The sequence below is a fragment of the Bubalus kerabau genome, chromosome 3 (genome assembly GCF_029407905.1).
Source record: "Bubalus kerabau isolate K-KA32 ecotype Philippines breed swamp buffalo chromosome 3, PCC_UOA_SB_1v2, whole genome shotgun sequence".
NCBI classification, from domain to species: Eukaryota; Metazoa; Chordata; class Mammalia; order Artiodactyla; family Bovidae; genus Bubalus; species Bubalus kerabau.
The window spans coordinates 153496673-153515421 of NC_073626.1; the positions used below are offsets into that span (position 1 = coordinate 153496673).

The window sequence follows — 18749 nt, forward strand, 5'->3', positions numbered from 1 at the left end:
TCCCTCACTGGTTTGAGATTAAAAAGTTAATTAATGAATAAAATATACAGAACAGTGGCTTATACAGAGCAACTGTCTGATGTTAATTATAACTATTATTCCTTCTGCTTACAGTTTTCACAGGTATTCTATAACATAAATATAAATTGGCTATTTTACAGCATCATACCTCCCCTCCTACCAACTCTGTCAATAAAAAAGGATGCAGCCAACATGAAAGTGGGTATTGGAGTAATTACTATGATGATATCTCATTTTCATAAATTCTCTTTTGGTGAGAATTGAAAGAAAAAAAATGGACTCTTCTGAATTACTGAAATAGCCATCTGTAAAATACTTGTGTTGACTCAGACCAAATTACTCATATTTTACAGACATTTCTGAAACAATTCTGTTTCAAAGCTTTCAACCTATAGCAAATAAAAGAAGATTGTTTTTAAATACTCCAGGTTTCAGGAGCTGAGCCAGGGACTTTACATGAGCTATTTTATTTAATATCTGCAAATCACTATAGCAATAGAAGTTTATTAGCTTTCTGTTGCTATAACTAACTACCACAAATGTACTAGATTAAAACAATACAAATATATTTTCTTACAGCTCTGGACTTGAGAGGTCAAAAGTCAGTTTCCAAACTGGAGGGAAATCAATGTGTGGGCAGGCCTGCCTTCCTTCCAGAGGTCTCAGGGAAGATCTTGGGCTTCCCTTGTGGCTCAGCTGGTAAACAATCTGCCTGCAATGCAGGAGACCTGGTTTTGATCCCTGGGTTGGGAAGGTTCCCTGGAGAAGGGAAAGGCTACCCACTCCAGTATTCTGGCCTGAAGTGTTGGGGGCCGGCGTGAGGCACTCCGCCCATGGCAAAGGTCATGAGGAAGGAGGCTCGACATACGCAAAGGCGGGATCGAGCCTCAGGAGTCCCCCTGGAAATCCTCGAGCATCTACCCCCATAACCAGAGCCTGCCTACTTTACTACTTTGTGCTCTCACCTACACCTCTGGCTTTACGGGGGGCTGTCCCCCACCACCTCTTTCAGAGAAGGAGTTAACTTAGAGCTCCAGTTAATAATAATTCCTGGGCGTGATAGGAGTGTTTTAACCTACAAACTCCTCTGAAGGTTCTCTAGCCTGCCTGACAGGCTTGTCCGGCCACATGTGATTGCTCACAGCCTCCCAACTGTGAGAGGCACGAGATGCTTTAAACCTTCTAAAAACAGGTTCTTTAGAAAAGTTAGAAAATTATTAGTATAAGTGTAATGGGCTGATTAGAAATTGTATTGGTGAAGGGTTTTTTCATTTGTTGAGCCAATGTTTGTTGCTAAGTCTCCATATCCTCTGCCCTTACACACATTAATGAATATATAAAAGAAATAAGTATTAACCTTTGATATCAATCACGTTAGACCTTAGGCTAAGTAAATTCTTTCCTTAACTAAAACCCACTACAGTCTCACCCTATAGGAATGTAACTTTATTTGAGTGGTGTCTGTTTTAAGAATAATCACCCCTGGAGAAATAAGTGTCCTGGTTGACTGACCGCTGTCACAAGGAGAGGGTCGTAAATTGTCAGCAGGCCCCCTGGCCAGAAGATGATGTAACACCCCTAAGACCTCTGTATACATTTGTATGAAGCACCTGACTTTGATAAAAGTCAGGACTGCTGACCCCGCGTGACTTTTGCATAACATCTCAGTGTATAAAAGTAGACCATGGAAAATAAAGAATTGGGATCAGTTTCTCGAAATACTGGTCTCCCCATGTCTCTCTCTCTCTCACTCTGGCTGAGTCTCCATCTGGAGCGCGGAACCCACCATGCTTACTAATTATGCCTGGGCTTCTAAGATCCGACCGGGGAGGCCTCAGTGTCTCCTCTCCTTCGGGAGAACGGAAGGACGCCTGCGGCCTACGTAAGTGGTGCAAACTTCTTGTCTTGAAGTTTTATTGGTCCCCCGCGTAAACCAAGCTACTCAGCCTCTTTTCTCCACTGAATTTTCCTACTGAGCTATCCTCATTCTATTACTCTTTATATCCTTAATTAACGTTTAATTAAGCAGTTGTTCCCTGACCCTCGCCTATGCCGTCTCTCCTTCGAATACCCTGGATCAGCTGGGGCTGGACCCCGGCACTGAAGAATTCCATGGACTGTATAGTCCATGGGGTCGCAAAGAGTCGACATGACTGAGTGACTTTCAGTTTCACTTTCACTTACTCCCCTGTCTTTTCTAGCTTCTAGAGGTTGACTGGTAGCTTCAGTTTGTGGGCCTCTTCCTCTATCTTCAAGGCACATTACTCCTACTCTACTTCCATTTTTATCTTCTTTCCCTTACTCTGATCCTTAAGCCTCCCACTTATGTGGATAGCCCACTTGGATGATCCAGGATAATCTCATCTCAAGATCTTTAATTTAATCACAGCAACAGAATACCCTTTAACATCTAAACTAACATGTCCTCAGAAGCTGGGGATAGGACATAACATATATGAAGGCAGGGGATTGTTTTTCAGCTTACTACAGGTAGACAGTATTGTCTCGTTTTGCAGATGAAGAAAAAAGTAGTAATTGTTAACACCATTAATACACAGAAAATTAAAAAATGTTGAATAGTTTATTCAAATTCACGAAACCAAAAAGTGGGCACTGGCACACTAATGTAATGTAAGCATTTTGACTCCAATGCTGTTTCCAGTACACAGTTCTGCCCTCAAATTAGGACTAAAAAGATAAAAGAAGGACTCCCTTCTTACAGGTAGGGTTTGTTGTTGTTTTTCATTTTCTTTATGACTTAAAAATATTTATCAAATAAATACTGAATAGCTACCTACATGTAAAACCCAATTTTAGGTGCTGGGAAAAAACAGGAATCAGACCAAGTCAGTAACTATTAGGTAATCTCATATCTTCCCATATGTTTGAATACTTATAATGTGGGTGTGTGTGCTAAATTTCAGTCATGTGTGACTCCTTGGCAATTTATAATCTTAAATCTATATCCATTGACTTGACCAAATTCAACTACCTATTTGATAGCTCCATTTTTATGTTCAATAAACCTTTTCAACTTGCCACATCTGGAACTGAACTGGCTTTCTCTACCTCAGGCAAGAGCACTACCATATTTCTCTCCCTCACCACCCAGTAATCAGTAATCAAAATACCTTGCTAAGTCGCTTCAGTCGTGTCCGATTCTGTGCGACCCCATAGACGGCAGCCCACCAGGCTCCCCCGTCCCTGGGATTCTCCAGGCAAGAACACTGGAGTGGGTTGCCATTTCCTTCTCCAATGCATGAAAGTGAAAAGTGAAAGTGAGGTCGCTCAGTTGTGTCTGACTCTTAGCGACCCCATGGACTGCAGCCTACCAGGCTCCTCCATCCACGGGATTTTCCAGGCAAGAGTACCGGAGTGGGGTGCCATTGCCTTCTCCACAAAATATCTTAATTTGTCTCAAAAAAGTATCTTAATTCCATTCACTTCTTATTTTCACCACTCCCAGACTTCTAACTGATATCTTCATTTCTGTTCTTGCATTGCCTTAATCTAATCTTCATACATAAAAGGGCATGATCTCTTTAGAGAATAAATTAGATTATATCATTTCCAGAGCAAAATACTTCAATAGTCACAGCATTTATAATCAAATCCAAATTTTTCATGCTACTCAGTATTACCACATACCTTGTTCTGTTTACATTTGTGTGCCTGTTGTCCTGGCATAACTAGTGATAGAGTCTCCTTTCACTCTTAAAATTGTTCATTTGGAAGACAAATTACATGGTCACCCTATATATATATATAAAGGGTTCTGTTGTAATTTTCCCTCTGCCTAAGTTTATTCCAATAGCCAGTCTCCCTCAGGACTCAATGGGGTTTGCCCTTAAGTCTCTCCTGTGATTATTTTTCTTCAAAAACTAAATCAAAGTGTTTAATCCAATACCTAGCTGTTTTATTTGTTGAACATCTGTCCTTCCACTAGACATTCCAGTATGCATAATATGTGGTACATGGTAGGTGTCCACACATATTTATTAAAAGATTAATGACTAAATATATATGTCTACAGTCAGAGTTATATAAACATGTGGTATAACATTTAAATGGTACAAATGTGTTCAGTATACCAATGACCAAACTAATAGAGGAGGAAAAAAAGTTCTGTTTAAAGAGAAAATAAAGTTGACTTCACAAGGGGAGGGAGCCCAACCATTGTTGATGGATGTAAAAGATCATGTTTTGTGAATCAAGACGCTCTGAGAAAAGATTTCTAAGCAGAAGGAATGTCATTTACAAAGGCAGAAAGGTTTAAAGCTGTGTGATTATTCAGGGAACTCAAAGTAGTTTCTATTATTAGAGAGTACAGTCTTGCATAAATGATATATTAATGCCATGAATCCCTAAGGACAAAACCTAAATTATGAAGAAGACTGCAGGAAATATAGAAAAGAGTTAAGAAGTTCAAAACTTAGTTTTGTTTTCATTTATACTGCTAGGATGACTTGAGAATTTCTATTGCATATTTAGCTCACCTTATAAATTATAGAAGTTCTTAGATAAGTAAATCAGTTTTTGAAGAGTGATATTTCAAACCTCATTACCATAAAGAATCCTCTCAGTTGTGAGTTTGTCATATAATATTCACAAAATGGTAATACATGGTCCGTAAGGAAACTATATCGAGATTTATGGTACAGAAAACCAAAGTGGGCTTTTCCCTTGATTTTGGGGATTTGCATTTTAAGAGTTATCTTAAATTTCTGCATTGGATGATGTATTTTTATTCATTCTTATATTGTAAAAAGAAATAGACTAAAACTACTGGATTAACATTTTGGCATTTATATTATACAAATGCTAAAATGATCAGATCTGTAGAATTTATAGAACATCAGGTAATATTCTGAGGTAAACAAGAGTTGACATAGTGAATTGAAACTCATCCCAGACCTATTTATCTTGAAGAACATTTTCAAGAGATATTGTTGGTACAGATAATCTTAAATGGTTTCTTTGAACATGAATATATACACCAAAGTCGCACACTGGCGGACTGCAGGACATGAAAGCTTTGTGTGACTCCCAGAGTGCTTTAGAAGTTTGAGCCAAGATTTTAATTTAGAGAAATCACATCAAAAAATCCAGAATTCTGGCCCCTTCTTAAATATTTTGAAGATCTGATAACTCTGGTGAGAAAAACTATAGTCCAAAATAGGGGCTATATGAGTGCATGTTTTCTAGTTCACCAACATCCATCTCCCTCCAGCCTCCCAGGTATGAGATCCACACCACACTATATATATATATATATATGCCTAAAACCTTGTTCTGGAACGAAAAAGCAACAACAGCAAAACCCACACAAAAAACACCAGAACAACAATAAAAAACAACTTATTAAAGACCAATGGCAAATTATCAAAATGTCTAGGAAGATATTTAGAATTTGATCATTTGTAATTCTGAGAATTGAACATGCATGCTATCCTAATAAAATCATCTGCAAATGAAGCAATGCAAACTTTCAATCTTTTCTTCCTTGAATTCATTACTAAACAATACCCAAACACAAAAAAGTCCAGCATATCCAGTATACCAGTTTTTTTCCTCCTGACCAAGAAGTTATTTGTTCTGGCATCTTGTTAATATAACACAAAGAGTACATAAAATAGAACCAAATTATATAAATAGACTATGAGTTTGATCTGTAATTTGAATGCAAATATCTCCCTACCTGTATTATGGCAGATGTAATTCATTTAAACAGATTGAAAATACCCAAACTGTAGTAGATTAGGATATATAAAGGCAGAGAAGATGGGCACTTACCTTAGCTATCTGGACACACCAGTTAAGCAACAACTGTGATCCAATGTTATCCTTGTGTTCATGGACATAATCCAGCAGACAGCCATGGGGCATGAGCTGTGTAACCAGCTGAATGGTTGGGCTCAGACACACACCCAATAATCGAACTAAGTGTGGATGGTCCATACTTGCCATGATTAGGGCTTCCTAAAAGAAAAAAATAAATAACACCATTATTTCAACTCAAAGTTCTTTGCCATGATAGTTACTTGCACTGTACTAATGCTGTTGATAATGATTTTGAAAAGGTACTCTCATAAAATGGAATCAATTAAAAGTGAAAAAAGACATTATTGTAGCCATTATATTTCTAAAGTGATTTAATTCAAGTGAAAATAAATGGAAGTTAGACTATATATATATATTAGAATGGTAAATGTTATATAATAACTGCATGCAAATTTAATAGTAGTATTGTCTCTTCTGTAATGTGAAAAATATTAGATTTTATTTACTGCCAAATTAAGTTGAATCCTAAATTATATTGTGGATTTTTAACCTTTGATCTTTGGTTCTAGAGTTCAGTTATCTATACAATACAGTTATTTGCACAAGGTAGCACAAAGTTATGAAGTATTGTTGTTTAGTTGTTAAGTCATGTCTGACTCTTTTGCGACCCCATGGACCATAGCCCATGGAACTCTGCTGTCCATGGGATTTCCCATGCAAGAATGTTGAAGTGGGTTGTCATTTCCTTCTCCAGGGGATCTTCCTGACCCAGGGATGGAACCTGGGTCTTCTGCATTGGCAGGTATTGGCAAAAAGATTTTTTACCACTGAGTCATCTGGGAAGCCCCCACAGTTACAAAAAAAGCCATTCAAAATTAACTCATTCATTATTGATATGGATTCAGACATGATAAAGGTAATTTGTGAATTATTATTTTTTAAAATTATAAATATCAATGTAAACAATTACAAATAATATGCCTTCCTATCTAACAATATGCCTACTATGAATTTATGCAGAAAAATAAACATTTTAATAAGACATTTTACTCCATAACCTTTGATTTTACTCAAATTTATTTCATTTTCAAAATTATAAATGATATAAATAGAACCATAAAATTTGAGAGCTAGGTGAGATTGTAAAAACTTGTCTACTCTAATTTTGTTATTTCATGAAGTGAGAAAACAGTTCTAACTTCTTTTGCATAATCATAAAGGCATTTTTGCTTAATGAAGATAAAGGGTGGACACATGATGGATATTTAGCCCATCCTAAAGTTAGCTTTCAGTTAAAAGCTATTTTAAGTGTCTTTACTCCAATTGGAAAGTGATACAACCTTATACATACACACACTCACAGAGTGGTTGATACATATATGGCAATTTATTATCAATCAGTTTACCTATATGCAGGTGTAAGAATGTTCATCATACTCTTTTTGAACATTTTTTGTAGCTTTAAAAATTTTCAAATAACTGAGGATAAAAAGCTATACTGAGCTTCTCTTTAAGACAGCATGGCAGACTGATACACACATTTACTTTTATTTCCTCTTGATCCCACCATTTTAATAATAAATGAATCAATAAAAAGCCAGAAACCAACAATCACAAGAAGAGGCAATGGGGATGGAATACTAAAAGTAGAAAGTGGCTTATTAGTAGTAACTGACTTAGCAAACATAGAAAATCTGAAGCCTAACTTAGGAGGTGAGAAACTGAAAATAAATCCAATTTACGCCAAGGGTGTACACACAACAGGCTCAGTAGTGTTACACCACAAACCACTGTACATAAACAGAGTAGGAGGGACTGACTTCACCAGGATTGTTTCAAAGTCCATCTAGGAAGCACTTAGAATACAGATCTCCTTCATCCTTGTGTGTGTTTGTGTTAGTTGCTCAGTTGTGTCCGACTGTTTGCGACCCCAAAGACGTGGCCTGCCAACTTCCTCTGTCCATGGAATTCTCCAGACAAGAATACTGGAGAGGGTAGCCATTCCCTTTTCCAGGGGATATTCCTAACCCTTCATCCTTAGGAGAAGTTTAATCAAAGGGGTTGTAAACTATGAATATTAGGTAACAGAAATAGAAGTATTCTGGTAAAAATAAGGAAGTACTCTGGTAATCGTGTAAATTTATGTATGATGAAAATCGAGGCCACCCTCTAGTTCCTTCTCCCAAATGGAGCTATGATTTCAAAATAGTGAAAGTTTTGTTTAAACCTCAAATTCTATATCCAGCAAAATTTGAACCAAGTGAGTGTATATATGGACATGTCTGTTCTTAAAAAAGATTATCTCATAGGTTTCCTTTATCTGTTAGACGTGCTCATTTAATAAAAAGTGAAGGGCACTTTAAAAAGTGCACTTAATTGTGAAAACAAGGAAATGACAGGAAAGGGATACTCCAGAATCAAAGCTCTACAGGCACCTGATATAGGAGCCAGTTTAGACTGGAGCAGGATATCTTACTCTAGAAAAGATGTAAGAAGATGGATGAACGGTCAAAGCAACTGAACAGGAGCACAACCATGTAGAACCATTTGACTTTTATTAATATTATCTTAAAGTTTTTTGAGAAGATAGCTTGAGAGGATTATTATCTCAAAGCTATTCACTTTTAATCTCCACTACTCTTTAGTAGGGCTGAGTTCAGCAGAGTCTGAAGATTATTCATAATCATGGGTGAGGCTGATGGAGTATATGGATTTTACTGGATCCAGCCAAGGTCTTATGTGAATTATAATGTTTTATTTTTTGAAGAAGGAAGAGTGGGGCACTATGAACTCGTGTGGAGAAAGGAGAGTTAGGAGGCCAAACAGAAGAAATAAGTTGGTAAGGGGACTTCAGCGTCACTCAAAGGACTTTATTTTTGACCCTTTGGGAGTAGAAGCTGAAATTGTTTTTCAGCTGACCTCCAATTCCTCCTTCCCCAGCAGCCACAAGGACCCAGACAAGTAAGAGAATGAGAGAGAGCACCACTGGTTTCTCTGCTTTCTTGCTGAGTCCACCACCAGCATAACACCTTGAGAACTGGCAGGCCAGGGACCACGGAGAGGCACCACCTCCCACAAGGTCAGTGGTGTCCTCAGGTGATATCAGTCAATGATGCTGAGATAGGACCTCTCGGTGTCTCAGAGGGAAGAGAAGCTCCACCTAGGGACTGAGCTGGTAAGAAAGGACATTGTAGATACCACTTGGTGATTGCAACTGGCAGACTAGTTTGTATGAGACATGCAACTCTTCCCAAACTATTTGGGAAGACTTCCACTGAAGTTGGGATTTCTGCACAATCAGCAAAGCCAGAAATTTGAATTATTGCTACAAATATGGTTCTATTTGGATCCATGAAGCGGAAACAGTTTGGTTTTACTTCCTGTATATTTCAGTCAACATTTGAAATAAAGCAAACATTTGAAATAAAGCAAACTGATGCAATTAGAAGGAGAGTACAAATAGAAATGTTAGCCAAGTTATATTATCTATTATTTAATCTAGTATTTTATTAAATAGTAATTAATGTTAATATTAAAAGTGTGAACCAGAGGTTCTTTCACTGAATTATGATATGCACACATATAAATATACACATGCTGCTGCTAAGTCGCTTCAGTCATCAACAAAAAAGCAAAACATATTAAATTGTCTAACTCAATCAAGTAACAAATTAGATATTTAATTAGATATTAAATATTAGATATCAGATTTAATTAAACTTATCCTAATTGTATTCCGTTTCTCTTCTGTGACTCATCTTTCAAGTCCTAGCATTTATCACTACAAATGGCCTAGGTTTATCATTTAAAGGGTGGTTTTCCTAGCCCCACTCCCAGATAATCAGGTCTAGAAATGAATCAGGAATCTACATTTGTAGCAAGCTCCTGCAAGTAGTGAAGCTACTGCAGAAAATACAGAACTTTGAGAATCTCTGAAACATCTCCATCTATTGTATATCTCTATCATTCATTGCAAAGGAAGTCACATGCAGTCACCATTGTTTGATCCTTATTGTAACTCCAAGAAGCAGTCAAAGGAGGCAGCCATTCTCTGCTGTAACATAAGGAAACCAAGGCTGAGCAGAATTATTGCCCTAGGTCATAGGAGTAAGTAGAAGGATCAGAGTTAAGACAGGTTTTCTGATTCTTAGAACAGTGCTATTTCCTAGGACGGTAAAAACACTGAAATTTTAACATTTCAGTTCTATCAGCACTTTGAAATGTAGATGCTTATCTTACTAACAAGAATACAATGCCAAACACCTTACTTTAGCCATACCCGAAAGAACTGGATCAAATCATACTTCAGTTCCTAAGGAGCAACTCAAACAAAAATTTGCACTTATAGATAAATTGCCATCACTTACAATATGCTTTCAGAAAAAGTCAAAGAAAATATATTTCTCTGATTTCCTATATTATTTGGTATAGGCCATTTCCTAAGATATAGAACATGGTGAAATTTAAGATACAAGACAGACTTTAAGGTTATTTTGGCTTTTTTCAGGATGAAATATATAAACAATTTCTTTTCTTTTACAACTCAAGGAGTAATATTTCCATTTTAAATATGCATGTAAAAAGTTTACAACAGAAGAGTGTAAAAATGTCGCATGAAAGTTCTCTTTAAAAAAAAAAATCTATTAGTAAGTCCTGGCAAAAAAGCTGGGGTTGTATTAAAGAAAATTGCTCATCACACTACAAAGAGTATTTGAAACCAAATTGCAGAGTATTTGCATAATAGTTCTCTTTTTCTGAGAAAGAAAAGATGAACAGGACACTAATTGTAGGTTTTATTTTTTTCATAAAGGAAATAGCAGATGGCTTTTTTGGGGGAAAGGGGAAGAAATAAAGAGAAAAGAATGTGGATTCATTTAGAGTGATGAGGGGGATGGAAAGGGGAAAGAAATCCAATATTTTAATAATGGAGTGTTGGGTTTCAATAAATTACTCTGTTGAAATTAATAATGTCCTCCGCTACCTATCTCTGTGTGGGGCCTTTGGAAGCAATTTTGGAATTTTTGCTGCTGTCATTAGAACATATCACCGAAGGCCACTGGAATAAATACAAGTTGACAGATGTATTAACAATTTTTCCAGAAATGAAATTATTTTCTGTCTCTGTTTCCTGTTTTGCTTTACAAAATTTTTCTTGTAGGTGAATTAAATAGTTTTCTCATTGGACAGAGAGGAAGGATGTAACAGGTGCTACACTGAAAATTCTAAAGGAAGAAGATCTTTCTTTATAATGAAGTCTGGTTGGAATTAAGGACATTTTTTTTAACTATCAAGGGATGACCAGAGAATGGATAAAAAGCTCTGAAGCATGTGTGCCATTATTCTCTAGACTATGCTATCTGTATCTCTATTTCATTCTGAAGGAAAGACATTTCGATGCAATAATGAAAGTGAGCAATACCATTTGTCACATTAAGGCATCATTTTGCTCAGCCTTCAGATGTTTATACCTTGGCACTTAAAATTATTTTCTCACTCATGTTGGTTAGGAGTTTCACAAAAAGAAAAAAATATATGGTCACTGAAAACTTATGAGCTATTCTGTTTATGAAAAATATTTACTTCAGCCAAACTTTTACTGTTTCATTATGTCAATGGACCATTAATTCAATACCCTCCAGCTGAAAATGGGGCGATTTTCACTGCATCAGGGATAAGGAAGATAAAAAAGGGGGATAGAGAAAAAAAAATAAGCAATTAGCAGAGACATATAAAATTGTGCTTAATGTAACAGTCAGCAGATTTCTGAATGTTTAAAACAAATGCCTCTCCTAAAGATAGAGGGGGTGATAGTGATGTAGAGAACAAAGAAGATAATGGTGATGGCAGTGATGAAAAATGAGATAAAATTATCGGTCCATAATAATGTTTTACAAATCAGTTCTGCTGCAGATGGTATCCAGATAATAAAATAAATGAAATCTGCATCTGTTCACTCATGTCTAGAATAAATAATAATTTACTAGTGCAAGTAGGTAAGCAGTAATTAGACTGAATTAATACACCATCAGTTTAAGTGGGTCTACATTGCTCAGTGACATTCTTTTCCAATCCCTGGTATCATTTTTGTGAACATGAAAAATCATATTCGGATCCTTCTAACTTTTGGAGTCAGAAGTTTTCTATCCCTGTCTCCATCATTCATCCATTTGCTGTCTGAATCTTAGATCTAGATACCACTTATCAGTGCTGCACAATTAAGAACTTTATGAATAATTTATACAAGGTAGAATTTTTGAGTATTTTTATTACAGTTATTGGAACCTGCTTTTCCCTTCTATATCTTAAATGTGGAAATTCTATCATGGCTTTGTCTCTAGTACCCTATGTTTTCATCTCTAACTTCTTGCATCCTTATATCTTATAACTTTAAGAAATATGACAGAGTTATCAAAACCATATGGAGTCAACTGCACAGTTCTGTGGCTTCTCATGATTTGATATACTTTGCACCTAAAAATAGCAACATTACTATCTAAAAGAGGGCAAGCAAAATTCATCTTGATCATATCCAAAATACCTGTGTAAAATATCTGTCAAGAATATCCAAGCATGAGAATTATACTGTGCTCATATTCCAATCTGGTTTTTTTTTCAACTCCTGTAATTTCAACAGTCATCTCTGAGTAAAAGCTAGTAGGTCTTTATATATGTGTATCTCCCCTATCATAGTACATATTCCATTTTATTAGATTTGTTACAGGTCTATCATCTCTAATGATTTATCTGAAAGTAGTAATATGAGCTGATAAAGTTATCAAATTCTCATACAGTATATGGCTCATACTAAGGTAGCAATGTAGTTTTATTAATAAACAAACAGAATCTGTATTATATGCCACCCTCCCACCCAACCTCATCCCAGGATTTCAAGTGCCTTGCTGTCATCCTGATGTAGAAAACCTACTGCATCTCTAATTTAACACACAAAGTACATTTCTCCATAAAAGCCTGTCTGCTATTTTTACCAATTTTCTAAGTTTCAGAAATATTTTCTGATTTGGTTTTTAAACCTTGGATTCCGATTTGGTATTATCTTTTCCGAGTTCTTCCATTCCATTCCATATCTATCAGTAATATTGTGCCAAGTCCCATTTACTGTTTATTTCAATGTAGCTCAAATCTATATCCTTCCATGTATTTTTAACCTGACTTCTAGTCAAATTCAGACTCACACTGCTGATGTAAAAGGAATGTTGATTTTTTCATTAACTCTAGTCTGTTTTGGCTATAACTTACAAAAAAAAATCCTTAGCAATTATTTTTTTCAGAGCGCTACATAGATAGCTTTAACCTTGCATGTACTCAATAAACATTTGAGTTAAATTTGACATGTTGAAAATTGCACTACATTTTGTAATAAAGACATTTACATTATTCCCCCAGCTATGATGCCAGTGATCTGTGGAATTAACCTGCATATTTCTCTTTGCACCTCCAGATTCATTCTCCATCCTTCTGCACTTTGCCTTGTGCCCAGAAAAATAGATCGAAATGAATGACAACAGTCTACCTTGTCTCTCTATTGGTTTAATCTGAATTCAATCAATAATAATAAGCAACAGAGGACTAAAGAAAGAAGGCAGAGAGGTTAGTATTTATCCCTCACCTGCCATTTCCCTGAACCTTCTACTAAATGTCACAGTGGTAATTCTCTCGCTCCTTCATGCCTAACAGTTCTGTTACAATTCTTGAGAGGCTTCAACAGTCTATGCTAGTGTTCCTTAAGCCTACCCATTCCTTTATAAAAACCCCTTTGCTAAACTCTCTTCCATTATTCCAACTTATTATACCACATGCCTCCTACTGGAGTTCTGATGAGGTAAATTTGGGCAAGTCACTTAACCTAAAACTTATTTGCTAAATGACAGATTAAGTCACTGTTGGGGAAAAAATGGCATGCATGCTACACCAACCCTCCTTCCCCTTGCTCATGGTAGAGACTGCTAAGCAATCATTGTGGTAGGCTGATAATGAATTACTAAATATGCCCACATCTTAATCCCAGGAACCTGTTGATATACCCTATTCGGAAAAAAGTCTGTACAGATTATGATTAAATTAGAGATTTTGAGATTACAATCATCAAGAGTTACCCAGGTGAGCTCTAAATGCCATCACAACTATGCTTAAAAGAGAAAGACAGAGGATTAGCTACAGAGGAGTCAGAGGTGAGAGCCAAGGAACAAATGCAGCCATCAGATGCTGGAGGAGGCAAGGAACAACTTTTTCTTTAGAGCTTCTGAAAGGAATTCAGCCCTACCAACACCTTGATTTCAGAGGTCTGGCTTCCAGAAATGTGATACAATATTTCTGTGATGCCAACCCCTTGGAAGAAAAGCTATGACAAACCTAGACAGCATATTAAAAAGCAGAGACATTACTTTGCCGACAAAGGTCCATATAGTCAAAGCTATGGTTTTTCTAATAGTCATGTATGAATGTGAGAGTTGGACCATAAAGAAGGCCGAGCATTGAAGAATTGATGCTTTTGAACTGTGGTGTTAGAGAAGACTCTTGAGAGTCCCTTGGACTGCAAGGAGATCCAACCAGTCAATCCTAAAGGAAATCAACCCTGAATATTCATTGGAAGGACTGATGCCGAAGCTGAAGCTCCAATACTTTGGCAACCTGATGTGAAGAGCCGACTCATTGGAAAAGACTGTGATGCTGGGAAAGACAGAAGGCAAGAGTATAAGGGGATGACAGAAGATCAGATGGTTGGATAGCATCCCTGACTCAATGGACATGAGTCTGAGCAAGCTCTGGGAGATGGTGAAGGACAGGGAAGCCCGGAGTGCTGTAGTCCATGGGGTCGCAAAGAGACAGACATGACCGAGTGACTGAACAAGAACGAGTCTGTGGTAGCTTGTTACAGCAGCCATAGGAAACTAATACAATTACTGTATTTCTGTAAGGACTGGATGAGGACTCAAAATCCTTCTCAATTCAAGGCTTTGGCAATAAAAACTTATTTATTGGAAGGTAAATGTGAGATTTAAACATTGTTGCCTTGAATTTATACATATTTTTACAATTAATTCTGCTGTTAAGTCTTTAGCTTGGATATACTATATTAGTCTAATCTAAATGAAGCAGACATGTTTAATTCATTTAGAAATTAACATATACATGTAATAGCCAAATGATATACTATAGGCAAAGGGCTTATCACAGTGCCTAGTTGACTCTTAAAATGTTAGTTATTTTTACATTTGTATTAAACTAATTATATCTGAAGGGAGTGAAATCATTGAGTAATAAAGGCATGGCCTGGAGTCTGGAAAAAAAGCTGCAGCCCCAGCGTGAATCGTCTTTTTTGAAGTCTGGTGGGGCTTTTGGAATAAAAGGCAGATAAATTGACCAAAAAATAATTTTTCTGTCAACACTTTAGAAGCTATTGTTTTCCCACTTAAGCCCATGGAGAGCTAGAAACATCTCTTCCTACTTTCAACATAAAGTAATCATGAAGTGTTAGGAAATAACCAAAAGTAGTTAGAGTTGCAAGAAAACTTCAAGGGCAATACAAATTTGTTCTATAACAAATAGTAACCACCATTACAGTAATAACAGTAAATAGAAATTGGGGTTAAAGTAGATGATAAAGACTAAGAGGTCCTGGTGAACTTTACAGTCAGAACAGAGACACTTAATCGCTTATTGATTAATCTTAGTAAAGTTATAGAAAGAGAAGTACAAAGGTGTCTGCAATTAACATTTCAGGACTTATATGGAAGAACAAGCTCAGTGAGGTCCAAAATGTATCTTCTGAGAGGACACTGCAATCTGCTATAAAGAATGAAAACATCAATTTCCTAGGACTGGAATAAATCATCCGAGGCTATAGATTCTACAACTAGGGAGGAAAGAATAACTATTAGCTTTCAAATAGTGCCTACTGCTTTTATTTTTCTCTCTAGAAATGAAAATTAATTTCTATAAGGTTATTTGATCTTATCTTTTGGGTAAGTTCTGTGTTATTTCCCCTATAGCTTTCTAGTTTTTAGTAAACAGTCTATCTAAAGTCAACCTTTTCAATAATTTCATCAGATCATAATAACAACTGCTGCTTGATGTCAAATTGCACCTGGCACAATGCTATTGATTTTCCATGCAGACACATTTAGTTCTCAGAACAATCTTGTCCAACAGGTTGTTCAATTATTCTATAATTGATAAGGAGAGTAGCTTGAAAAGGATAAGCAATTTGACAATCTCCAAAAGTTACTAAGTAGTCAAGCTGGGATTTGAATCCAATTTCCACTATATCTACAGCCAAGACTCTCTCTACCATGATATCCCCTCAGAGTTGTCAATATCAGTTAGGTATCCAGGTAGACTTAGCTGATTCTCTGGTCATCATCTTAGTATTCTAACAGGAACTATCACTGATAAGATCAACCTATTAATGGAATCTTTATGGAGTGACATTCTAACAAGTGCTTTTTTTTATTATAAATAAACTGAAAACAATTTACTCTCAAATACTTAAAATTAGTCCTCCAATAATAAAATGCTGAATAACTTTTTCTGGAAGGGACTAATTCATGTCTTTATTTTCAATTCTGCACAGAAATCTATTCTAGGATGTTCTATTTAAAAATTTAAAAATTAAATTTGCCTTAAAATAGATCAGAATCCAGTAATTTTGGTAACAGCTCTTATTTAATTGTTAGGATCATGATTTTGTATAATCTGGGGAATTAATTGTTTTTCTAGACACTGCACATTCATAAAGGATGACATCTCTTGTGTTTCTAATTTGCAGGAATAATCTTAATTGACACCAATTATATTAAAGGCAAGTTATGACCAACCTAGATTGCATATTGAAAAGCAGAGACATTACTTTGCCAACAAAGGTTCATCTAGTCAAGGCTATGGTTTTTCCAGTGGTCATGTATAGATGTGAGAGTTGGACTGTGAAGAAGGCTGAGTGCCGAAGAATTGATGCTTTTGAACTCTGGTGTTGGAGAAGACTCTTTAGAGTCCCTTGGACTGCAAGGAGATCCAACCAGTCCATTCTAAAGGAGATCAGCCCTGGGTGTTCTTTGAAAGGAATGATGCTAAACCTGAAACTCCAGTACTTTGGCCACCTCATGCAAAGAGTTGACTCATTGGAAAAGACTCTGATGCTGGGAAGGATTGGGGGCAGGAGAAGGGGATGACAGAGGATGAGATGGCTGGAAGGCATCACTGACTTGATGGACGTGAGTTTTAGTGAACTCTGGGAGTTGGTGATGGACAGGGAGGCCTGGCATGCTGCGATTCATGGGGTCGCAAAGGGTCGGACACGACTGAGCGGCTGAACTAAACTGAACTGATATTAAAGGCACAGAGGAGCCTGGTGGGCTGCAGACCATGGGGTCGCGAAGAGTCGGACACAACTGAGCGACTTCACTTTCACTTTTCACTTTCATGCATTGGAGAAGGAAATGGCAACCCACTCCAGTGTTCTTGCCTGGAGAATCCCAGGGATGGGGGAGCCTGGTGGGCTGCCGTCTATGGGGTCGCACAGAGTCGGACACGACTGAAGTGATTTAGCAGCAGCAACAACAAACAATCGAATAAAATTAGGAAAACCCTCCCTTAATAACTAATAAAATATCTCAAATATACCTCTGGTAAAGCAGGCTGAATTGTGTTCTTTACGATTCATTCAAGATACTGAGTGACTTTAATTAAATCTCCATTTTTCAGTTACAACTCTCATATTCATATAAGATAATTCATATATAGAAATCATTTGTCCTATCATTTCTTATCTTCTCTACTTTTTATAATGAACTTAATTATTACCATCAGATATATTCAATTTTGAAACCATGATTTATATGCAAGTTCTTATATTAAATATTCATGTCAATGTTATTTTAATATTCTACACCAATCCTGATGTCAAGGGCATTCAGTTAGAGGCAATCACTAGTAAAAATCTGCATTAATGTTATTGATGCTTCTATGTTTTTAATATAGTAGCAGTAAATAATATTACCACCTACTGATGCAAAAGGAGTTAAATAAACCCTGAAAGAATATATACGGTGTCATAAAAGACCCCCACTGCTAATGTCTTTGCTTCAGGAGGCTTGAGTCACAGGAATGTGTGATTTTGTGGTTAGACACACACTGTGCAAGAGTGAGAAAGTGGCAGTGGAAAGAAAGGTACCTCATAAAAAATCTCTGCAAGAAGGCATCCAATCCTGACCTGGCATTTGACACCAGCCACTGAAAATTAACCAATATTTTAGAAATAGAATGGTAACTGAGATCTCTATAATGACTGTCCTAGGAAAGGTCAATTCATGGCCATTATATTCATCATCAGAAAACTCAAACAGTAATGCAGAGTACTATGATGGTTATTTTGATTAAATATTACAGTATTAATAATTGTATGGAGTTTTAGGAGTATTCATAGGAAATAGCTAGCCATTCTTTCATTCAAAAACTTATGCTCATTATTGACTAAAGGTTATTATATATGCTTCACCAGGATACAAAATTTAGAGAGACATATATTCAACTTATAAATAGACAGTGTCCTAGTAGAAGTCTTTAAATTTTAGCAAAAATAGGTTGTGAACTTTAATGACAATTATGATACATATTTATGATCTAAAACTCCTATAATAATCTATTGAAGACAGAGATTATCTTCTAAATGAATTGAGGGGAAAAAATAAAATAAAACCTCTGTTGAGAAGAAAAACCTGAGTGTGGATATTAATATGTGGGAAGAACCTGTTATAAAAGAATAAATAACATGGGTTGGTGGTGTGACAAAAAATAGGGGTAAGCACTGATTCAGGCAAAACTTCTTTCCAGAGTCTGTTCTGCCTTTTCCTAGTAACATCATCAGAAGCAAGTCAAAACCTCAGGTTTCTTGGCTGTATAAAGCTGAGGATTAAATAATGCTCATCTTGTAT

At 36.4% G+C, this 18749-nt stretch overlaps 1 protein-coding gene across 4 annotated transcripts in view; it reads right to left on the reverse strand.

The window, feature by feature from the left end:
* The window catches only part of ERBB4 (erb-b2 receptor tyrosine kinase 4), a 1293114-nt gene that overhangs the window by 182202 nt on the left and 1092163 nt on the right, over positions 1-18749 (reverse strand). For all 4 annotated transcript variants that reach the window (XM_055573359.1, XM_055573357.1, XM_055573360.1 and 1 more), the window contains exon 20: positions 5815-6000. In XM_055573359.1, the coding sequence (XP_055429334.1) occupies positions 5815-6000 (186 nt within the window). The remainder of the gene's footprint in view (positions 1-5814; positions 6001-18749) is intronic.